This window comes from Opisthorchis viverrini (genome assembly GCF_000715545.1).
Source record: "Opisthorchis viverrini unplaced genomic scaffold opera_v5_642, whole genome shotgun sequence".
In the NCBI taxonomy this organism is placed as follows: domain Eukaryota; kingdom Metazoa; phylum Platyhelminthes; class Trematoda; order Opisthorchiida; family Opisthorchiidae; genus Opisthorchis; species Opisthorchis viverrini.
Genome location: NW_008752283.1, coordinates 121,833 through 132,025, shown reverse-complemented (window position 1 = coordinate 132,025; position 10,193 = coordinate 121,833). Strand labels below are relative to the sequence as shown.

The window sequence follows — 10,193 nt, the reverse complement described above, 5'->3', positions numbered from 1 at the left end:
CGGGTTTTGCTTGATCAGAATCAGACTCAATACCTTTTGTTGAATGAAATACGGAGTAACCTTAGTTTACTCGTGGATGAAGCAAGACAACGGAAATAGATGAAATAATTCCCATTTCACAAGCGTATTTTTCGTTCCGGAAACAGAATTTTTGCGCGCAACCGAAGTATCTTCACGTTACCGTTGAATTTCGCCTGTCGCATTCGGCCACATGTGAGGAGGATTCGAACATTGACAGCCACGACACGATTATGCCAAACCTTATGCGCAGTGTTCAAGTTCACAAACGGAGTTTGAAATTCATTCAACGTAATTTAGATTAAAACGTCTACACACATGTTCAGATAATTTTGCGGATATCTGAAGTGACTGATGCTACGTGGTTGTAGACGGCTCATCGTCATCATGATCCTGATCGATAGAACAGCGTGGCTGCCGTAAGCTGCACACCGATCAATAAATTGCTGGGAACCGCTGATATTCAAGCGTTGTCAAAAGTTAGAGAATAGCACGTCACTGTTAGTTAGTTTGCAATCCAAGTAGTACAATTTACGCACCTACACTAAACAGATAGCCCAGTAACTTCGAATGTCATGAAGGCGCACCAAATTGCATGTGTTTTTATGAGCGAATTTTAACAGGGTTATGTGACGATTCGTTTAGTCGTTGTTTTTGTAAGCAACTCTTGCACAAAACAGTTGCTTATGAATATTCGCCATCCGCATTCACTCAACAGAGCTTGGGGGTACGTTTTTAAACCGTCATACAACCATAATAAAATGAAATTCCCAGGGAAACTTATTGCCAATTCTCAAAGTGATTGCATTTTGTCCACTTTCCATTTGTTAACTAATCCCGTAGTTTTTGGAGAGTAAGGTTTTAAATCATGAGACATTTTGCAGGAGGCTTCTAAAGCTCAAATTGGATGACAACGGGCTAGATATTTTTGTCGATTTCATGCATGCATATTATGAACTAGATTACAAAGTCTCGGTCTATTTTCGATCAATGCTTTAGCCATCCAGATATCGGTAATCTGTTCTGAAGACCATTGTTTGAATTATGGGAGCAAATCGAATGTGTTGTTTAGCTTTCAAAAATTCATGGAGGTTCTCGTCACTTGCTTTAACTGGTTAAATTTTGTAGAGCCCACTGTCTGTGTGGATTGTAAGACCGTCTTCAAGGGTCGCTAATCCAAACAAGTTAGATGGAAATTGCTAGTTAGAAAATCAATATTTATTGAGGATTGGGGTGTTTTGCCTTCGAAATGCAGCTGCTGGGTTTCCTTGTCAGTTAAAAAACGTCAGCCGATTGTGGAAGGAATGATTGCGTTTATCCGGACATATGATTATAGATGAGTGTAACGGGTCAAAGAAGGTCCGAGAAAAAATGGCATTTAAACATAAGTGGAGGGCAAGACTGATGGACGATACACACGCGTTCCCATGTAGAGTGTAGCTTTTGAGGACAGTGCAGTCGTCTTACCGAATGGCCGATTGTTGGGCTTCCAGGCTTCAAAGCAAAGGATCTTGTTCATCACATGCTTTTCTTGCTGTGGCACAGCTTCCACTAAACGATAAAGGTGTAAACTGAGACGACTCAGATGCGACCAGTTAACAATTTTGGAACAAAATAAGCTCTTCAGATGACAACGCAGTTACCATTGTTCGTTATGCGATGGCTGAAAAGAGGATAAACTACTCGGCTGTTCGGAATTTTCTACATCAAGATATTCGCTCAAGTAAGTAACAAAATTATAATAAAATTACTAATCAGCTCATTTCGTGCTGGTGGAATGAACGTCATTATATTTTCCAATGTTTTTTCTAATGCTAACTGTTTCGTGTGTCCTAAAGTCGGAGTAATTGGTGAAGTTCCTGTTTTGTAGAATGTCTGCAATGTGTTAGGTAAATTTTTAGGTCATTTTAATTAAACAATACCAGACATGCAAAAAGTGTTCACTACAAACGAGAGATGCAGCTGCCTTTCAGGGGAGTCTCTCAGAATAACCAAATTAATTTACAAATGAGTATATTTTACTAATTTCCTGCAATTCGATTCCAAGTGGAACATAAGATTGGCAGAAACTCGAGGACCGCGCCTACCTGTCGAGAGCTAAGAAGAGCAAAACACGTCGTGGTCTGTAGCAAATTTTCAGCAACCTTCTGAGAACGCATTATATATATATGTATATATAGCGATAGCTCGAATATCTTAGCGGCTGAAACACGAGGCGGCCTGGTGCAGCACATTCAGTTGCTTGGAAGCATCACAAACGAGAAATTCAGTTGGGTTCCAGATCAGTTGAACAATACGAAGCCATTTGATATGAAAGCTTGCAATGTGTTACATGAAGATTAAGCGAGCACGATCATTAGCGGTAAATATGGACTGAATACACCGACCATATTCATCAACTCCTGACTATAAGCGAAACTTCGATTACCTGAGCAATGCCTTATCATTCCACCGTAATTCTGGAACTCAGATTTGAAGCAACGTAAGTTCCTATTTCGAATTTCCACATGTTCCCGGCCTAAATTGGTATATTTATTGTTTAGATAAGCAAAAACATTGTTTACGAGCGAACTCGCCCTTCTTTGATCACCTTTTTTGATCATTCATTTTAATCACCAGAAGAGTGGAGACTTACGCATGAAAATCCTAAAAAGTGATGTCGTTCTGCTTTGAGCGGAAGCTGTAAAATGGGGGTTCTGCTAAACTGTTTGACCTTCTATTTGACCTTAAGCTTTACTTCAAAACAAAACATGGTATTAACTTAAATTGAGGTTGATCAACGTTAGTATAACGCTATTGTTCTTCCCCAGTTCAAGCGCTTCGATATCGACGAATCCGTTTGCAGAATGTGCTCTTGAAAATTCCAAATTACATGAGTGTATTACGTCATATACATTAGAACTTCGAAAAAAATCGTCATCCCAGAAGTGGTCTTTTAACTAGAGTCGTTGAAAATATTATTGAATATGTGATGCACTTTTAAATTCAACCCAATCGTTCCTGCAAAAATGTTTGACTATTTTGTTGTTGCAGTTGTAATTTTGACCACGTAGTGAAACCATGAAAACCTGTTGCAAAGTACATTGCCTATTCAAGATAGGAAAATGGAAAAATTTCGCTGATCACATAGGATTGTGGGCGCAAACCCTTGGATTTAGCAATGCAACCAGATAGTTGTGAAAGGAGCCTTTGATCTCTAAGTTTCGGTTTGATATTTGACCAACTTTGGAAATTTGAATGTAGACAGCACTCAGCTGCAGATAGCTCCGTTATCGTAGATAGTCCTAACTGGACATTCTCGAAAATTAATTCACAGTCTAATTTTACCCACTGCTTTTCAGACTGGGTTTTCTACCAGTCCAGCTCTTTCTTCGCAGTCGCGAGGTTTTTCACCTGAACGAAGACGAATTTATATTTTGTCTGCGCGTGAAACTTTATCATTTAAATTTATAATAAACGCGACAATAATAAATAATCCCTGGTTTCACCGAATTGTTAGCATACGAAGTAGGTAAGCCATGTTTCCGAACCGCGTACAAAGGCACATTTTTTGTAGAAAATATGGCTTTTCTGCATAAGGGGAAACTTAACTATTACATGCCAAAATGTTTACCCAACAGAGACGTCACATTTTAGTTATACTCGGTAGAAACCATGGCCCTTAATCAAAATACGTTCTTTGTTTTTCCGGGATATTCAAACTGTTGTTCGCCGAGCTGGGCAGTTTGATTGCAAACGTTTCATTACTAATCGATGTGACGTCATCAGCGCGTTATTGGGGAGCGTAGTGGTGCGTAACTCTGGGTTAGAGGTTGTGCCTTCCATTGGTTGTTTCATTGTCCTGTGTCCCCATTCGCCGATGCCCAAGTGATCTTAGAGCTTGGCATCCCCTGCCGTCGTAATCTGGTCAATGCTGGAGTGACCTTTGCTCTTTCGAGTCATGGCTTGTGACCTTTATTGATTTGCCTCCAGGGATTTCCTTGCTTCTTTGTGCGTGAATCCAATATTCGGTCCTCCTTGAGTGTTCTGGTTGAGATGCACGTCACCTTCTCGGTCCTCGAGTATGGATATCAAGGACAGAGGGTCATGTCTCCTGACGGCCGCGTTGTGTTCTTTCATCCGTGTGCATAGTCACCTCCCAGTTTTTCCCGACGTAGAATATGTTGCAGTTGTTGCAGTTGAGTCGGTATATCACATTGTTCTTCTCGGTACTCTATCGCTTGTCCTTCGGTCTAGAGATTAATTTTCTTAGGGTGGCATTCGATTTGTGGCCCATGAAGTTTCCTTTTTTGAGCCAATAATCTGGTTGCGAGTTTTGATATATTCTTGATGTAAGGCAAGACTACCCGTCTGTTGGCTCGTTCTTGCTGTTGCTGCGGTTGAGATGTCTTCTTCGAACTTCTCTTGACAGAGTGCCTTGGAGATCCATTGTTCTGGAACACTCTGAATAAATGGATTCCTTCCTTCTTCCGCAGTTCTGTGGTGCTGCAGTGTGTCTCCTCCCTCTTGAACAATGTTTGGGCGCAGCTCTTCTTATGGTTTATTAAATGATTGTTGTTGTAATTTAGTATTTGATCCGTATGAGTCTCCTTCCGGTATAACCTGGTTTCCAGAATCCCATCCATCTTTATGTTTACCAAAACGTCTACGAACGGTAGTCGACTGTTTCTTTCCAGTTCAATTGTAGACTTGATATCTCCAAAAGTGGTGTTTAGCAGTTCATGTGCATCGTGTACTGAATCCCGTTTCATGATGACAAATGTGTCGTCCACGTAGCGGATCCACAGCATTTTCGTCTATGATCGGCAGTACCACATGCTCTAGCATTTGGATTACAGCCTCAGCAATAAATCCAGATATTGGGGATCCCATTGGGGTTCATTTCAGCTGTTCACATATTTGTCCATCGAAGGTGGAGTGTGTATCGATGCAAAGTCCAGCAGTTTGCATACGCTTTCAGGTTTCATGTTTTCTGCTGTGCTGGGCTTATTCTGAAGCAGTTCTACCTTGATTGTCTTGGCGAGGTTGTGGTTGATTGAAGTGAACAGCAATGTGACATCAGATGAAAGCATGACTCATCGTCTTCTATACTGATGTTTCGTAAATTGCGTAGGAATTAACCTGCATTTGTGATTATGTGTTCCGATCCAGAAGTTAAATGTTTCAATCTACCCAATATGTATTTTGCTAGTTTTTACGATAGGGTTCCCGTAAGTGTACCAATGGGTCCAAGTGAAGTTCCTTCTTTATGTACCTTTGGTAGTCCGTAGAATTGTGCAAACTTGGTGTCAACGGCTTTCACTTTCCATCGTTCCTGTCCGGTTGTCTCGTGTGTTGCTTGCAGTCTCTTGAGCGTTCTTGAGCGTCGTTCTGATTCGATTGACGATGTTTGAAGTCAGATCATGATCGATTGTTTTGTATGTCGTAATGTTATTTAGCAGTTGTCTGGCCTTTTTGATGTAATCCGGCTTGTCCATTATCACCGTGATGCGTCCTTTGTCCGCCGGTAGTATTGCGATTGTTTCATTCTTTCGTACATTTGTGAGTGCCTCTCGTTCTTGTTTCGAAATCAGTTGCATTTTTCTATTCCGTGTGGTCGCTGGAACGATTGTCTGTCGGATCTGTTGTTGAATCTCCTCGGACCTTTCGTTTGTTTTCAGGGCATGTTGGGAGCTGGCTGGGACATCTGTAAGATGCGTCCTCGACGTTTAAGTTGAGCCTTTCATTAGCGGTTCTTGTTCAGCTGTGTTGAGTTGGCGGCCAGATACGTTCCTGATCCCAGCGCCGTAATTGTTGTGTTGGTTGTTCCTCGTAAGCCTGTGAATTTTTTTCTCCATGGCTGTTCTGCGTTTGATTTTAAAATTGTCAACTAGGCGCCCTATTGCTAGTTCGCGTTTTGCCAAGTGTTGTGGACTGCTTTCAGCCAAACATTTTGTCCTGCTCTGGCGCAACCACTAACCCAACCCTACGCACCAGTACGCTTCCCCATAACATACTGTTGACGTCATCTCGATTGGTGATGAAGCGTTTGCAATCAAATTGCCCAGCTCAGTGTAGTAACTAACGGAACAACAACACTTACGAAAAACCAAATGTCGACACTTGAGTTATCATGAGTGGAGCGAAAATGCGCTGAATAGTATTTGCATTGATGAATCAATAAAACTAAGAAAACACCTTCAGTTCGCTGAGTTCTCGTTTTCGTTCTCAAAGCATCCCTTGTTCAAACGTGTTTCACCATCTTTCACCACAATTACATGCGTCCATTATAATTATCGACTGCTCAAAATGCATAAAGCGACTCAGTCAAATGAAAATGTCGTATGTTTGTGGTTACGTTACGGGCTCTTTTTTATTAGTTCCCCCGAATTTTCCGTGTCAGTAAAATGTTTTGGCCGCTTGGTAGATAGGTCGGGCCTCCCGGTTACCTGCCTATTCTACAAGTAAGAACTTGGGCTGTAAGTAAAATCAAACAGACTACGGTTGGGTAATTAAAGAACGAAACCGGCAATTTTTAAAGAGTAAGGAAGCGTGTCCCTTGTCAAGCAGAGTAACAAGCTAACATGAAAACGCACGTCACCATGCCTTTGGTCGGACGAAACTATCGTTTGCCATTCAGCAGAACCTAGTCCATAGAAGGAAGCCTATGCTCCCCTCAACAAGTTTGAGCGATAAACCAGGTGGAAATCAGGTTAAGCGGTCACTGAAGAAAAAACTAGTTCATCAGGATAGAAATAGGAAGGGGCTGAAGAGTTCAAGTCTGAAATCACAAATTTTTATATGGAATTCGGTAAAAGTTGGATCTTTAGTAAGGACATGTTACAGCATTTCTAGTGTATACTTAGGGACGCTTTACCGTGATGGATCATGGTCAGACGATCTTTTCAGTTTCCCTTTTGAATAAAAAACAGAACGGTTTGCTGTCTTAGGAAAATGAGTGTTTACAAACGCCCCCATTGCCATTATTTTAGGCAAACTAAGTAGCACATGTAACCAGAAGCACTAAAATCATTTCGAAAATGACCGACAACTTGAAGTGGGCGTGTTGCTTTTCGATTCAATAGTTTTTCACTGAACTTCGTTATGTGCGACAAAATATCTTTGTAATTTGCTAAACCTTAGTAATATCTTGGTTTGCACCAAAGTTTGCTTCAGCAACCGCTANACTTTTTTTAAGAAAGGCACATTTGTCGTGCCCGAACAAATTCAGGCTGAAGTCTGAAGATATATATTTCTTCTCCAAAGCATGAAGTACGCAGTCATTCATTTTATGTCTATTTTCAGGTGAACGCAAGCACTATGCACTGTGGGATGCTTGTTAAAGCCCTTCCTGGCATTGCATACATTTCTTTGAAATTTTACTAAAGTAGAGGCCGCACTGAAAAATCTTCAGTTGTTTTTTCAGATGAAGTCTGTCTACAAAGCCACTCACCAGGGGATTCTTTTCTACACTAGTACATAGAAAGTAAACATTTGCCTGCCTGTGAGACCACTGAAAAAACCGTTCAGTTTTTCCAACTTGTCGCACACCCATTGGCAACTGTTCCATTTTCGAAACCATTTGGTTCGGAATTTTATTTTTTCGGATTTCATTCGTAATGAATTTCCATTTAGCGGAATGTTCGAAAAACACAGAACAGCACCAAGAGCAGATGCGACACTGAATGAACGAGAGTCGCGTGACTCGTTGGTGCACCTACATCTAATAAAAGGGGTCCTCCAACAGATCTAAATGCTCGCGGCTCCAATTTACTGGGAAGCTCTGAGTTTCGGGTAAATTACTCGGTACATTCACGTCAGTCGCAGTGTCATCCATCGAGAAGCCCGAATTTGTGGCTCTTACTGCGAAAATGTATGCCCCTTCAAACAAAATAATTCCGACNGCTCCAATTTACTGGGAAGCTCTGAGTTTTGGGTAAATTACTCGGTGCATTCACGACAGTCGCACTGTCATCCATCGAGAAGCCCGGATTTGTGGCTCTAATTGCGAAAATGTATGCCCCTTCAAACAAAATAATTCCGACCTGTCTAGTGATGGCATCGGCAGTGGTTCTGGCATTAAGGCCAATTTTTCTGAGTTTACACTCTAGAGGGACCGTAGTCGTGCATCCAATACGTGAAGGTGGAAAACTAATTTGGATTCATTCTCTCACTGCTTCTTGCAAACTGGAGCTACCACATGGATAAAAAAGATTTCCATGCAAGCACAGACAATCTATCTGACGCTGCCAAAATCCACTGACAAACAACAAATAACTTTATTTCATTTGTTTTAGCGGATTTCTCCCGTAAGTTTTGTCAGACATATGTGTTTCATCACGTTTGCTGGGGCCAACTCAAAAAGTCATAGAACCTAGTAATATCGTAAAGGCTGCTCATACCCAGACATCAGTCCTAGGAAATCTCTCAACAAAACACAAACAGATGTCACCCTTTAAAGGCAACTACTGAGTACAAGTAGTCAATTTTCGTGCTGTATGCATAACTCAAACTGGTGGCATTCATGAAGCAGTGGCAGAATCTTCAATGGCTCAGTTGTTCGAACAAAACTGTCATGAATTTCGTCCGAATTAAGTTCGTCTACATGGGCAGTATCGCAAAAAGGTCTGCTATAAACATCGACAAACTGTGCCCTAGCCTACCGCGCCTAACAAAACCGCGTAGGAAACAAGATTTTCCATCATACTATCTAAAGTTGGCTTTGGAAACTATTTTATTGATGCTGTTTTGAATTGTCGCTTTAGACGGCTTAACGAGTAAGTGAATACCGATGATTAATTTGGGCACGAAATTCATGGCTTCGGTTTACGGAATACGGCTGGAGTACAAAGTTTACAGTCGATCATTCATCTACTCTTCTTCGTTAACCTATTCGTGGACATTTTTGAAATTAACAAGCTTTGGTAAGTTGTAATCGCAATTTATGTTTGTCCACATCAAACTGAGAAAACTGAAATGTCTTTTCTGAAGGTTTAATTTTTGTCGCATTTTCAGGAAGCAAAACCCGAATGTGCTTAAAAATGTGAAAACCTGCAGAGCGTTTGAATGTTTCACGGTTAAAAATTCCTTTTAAAGATGTAAATGTTTTTACATGAAGAAATGAACAACTTGTTTAGGAAAGTCAAGAATTTTTCGACTGACCCGGTTTCTCATAAATGAACTCTCAAATCGAGGGCCAGCTGTCACGTGATATAAGACCCTGTTGCAGGGGGCTGACGGAATTCTATTCGTTGAGGAGGAAAAACTGTCCATCGCCCGTGTCAATGATGACAACGATGGTTTCCATCAATTGGCGTGAACTCTAGTGCTCATTATTCTGGGTAGACTTTACCATGCCGCATAGTGCTTCCTACTGCAGATTGTCACATATTAATCTATTAAATGGGAAAATCGAATTATTTTATTTTTTATTCAAGGTTCTCGAACACTTTGCCCAACTCTATGGGATGAACAAATTGCCTTTTTTTGTCTTCAAAATAAAAGCTTTTCAGGGTAAGTGGATTTTGCTTAACTTTAATCGACAGATCTGTTGGTGTACTGATTCATATTTTCACTCTGAACAAATTATCGGTTGTTTTCCACTGCTAAATATCACGATAATCTAAACATATTAGCAAAAGAGGAAAGGAAAAGCGACTCTGCTTCATCTCCTAACATGTAATGTGCGATGTTATTATCCCCGCTTGAGGTATAGTCATGGAGTAGCTACGCGATATGTTTTCCGTTACTGAGCGATAAATTGCGCTGTATCCCGTTCCACTGAGTATTAATCATTAGCTGCCCATGGCCAAATAGTTGTGTTCCGTCAATCGCCAGACGGTTGTAGGTTTGAAGATCTCTGAACTTTGTCGGGTGCGCACGGCAGGTGATTACAAGCAAGGATGAAACAGCTATCCCTGGTTTCTCCGCAAAGACTGGTTTATCCGTGTGCCTTCGAGATAAATCCGCAAGCACTTGTCAAAACTTTCTGTCTCGTTTCTAGTGGATTTTTAATTCAAAGCAGAAGAACCCCAACATAATTTAGTAATCACGCGTCTTAAAAAGCACAACGATACAATACCATGTTGAAGGATGTGTGCACGTCGAGAAAATAAGCAAAAAAAAACAAGCAACTTCACAATTACATAGTACACAAGACCCACACGTTTCAGGTGGACTAAATTTTTCGATGGGGT

At 41.0% G+C, this 10,193-nt stretch overlaps 2 protein-coding genes across 2 annotated transcripts in view; one reads left to right on the top strand and one right to left on the bottom strand.

The window, feature by feature from the left end:
* Positions 1–4,808, bottom strand: part of T265_15579 (hypothetical protein) — a gene marked incomplete at both ends in the record, with an annotated part of 8,319 nt that extends 3,511 nt beyond the window's left edge. Inside the window, one exon of the mRNA XM_009178671.1 lies at positions 4,365–4,808. Within this exon, the coding sequence (XP_009176935.1) occupies positions 4,365–4,808 (444 nt within the window). The remainder of the gene's footprint in view (positions 1–4,364) is intronic.
* The window catches only part of T265_11871 (hypothetical protein), a gene marked incomplete at both ends in the record, with an annotated part of 118,726 nt that overhangs the window by 8,899 nt on the left and 99,634 nt on the right, over positions 1–10,193 (top strand). The window contains one exon of the mRNA XM_009178670.1: positions 9,435–9,510. Coding sequence (XP_009176934.1) covers positions 9,435–9,510 — 76 coding nt within the window. The remainder of the gene's footprint in view (positions 1–9,434; positions 9,511–10,193) is intronic.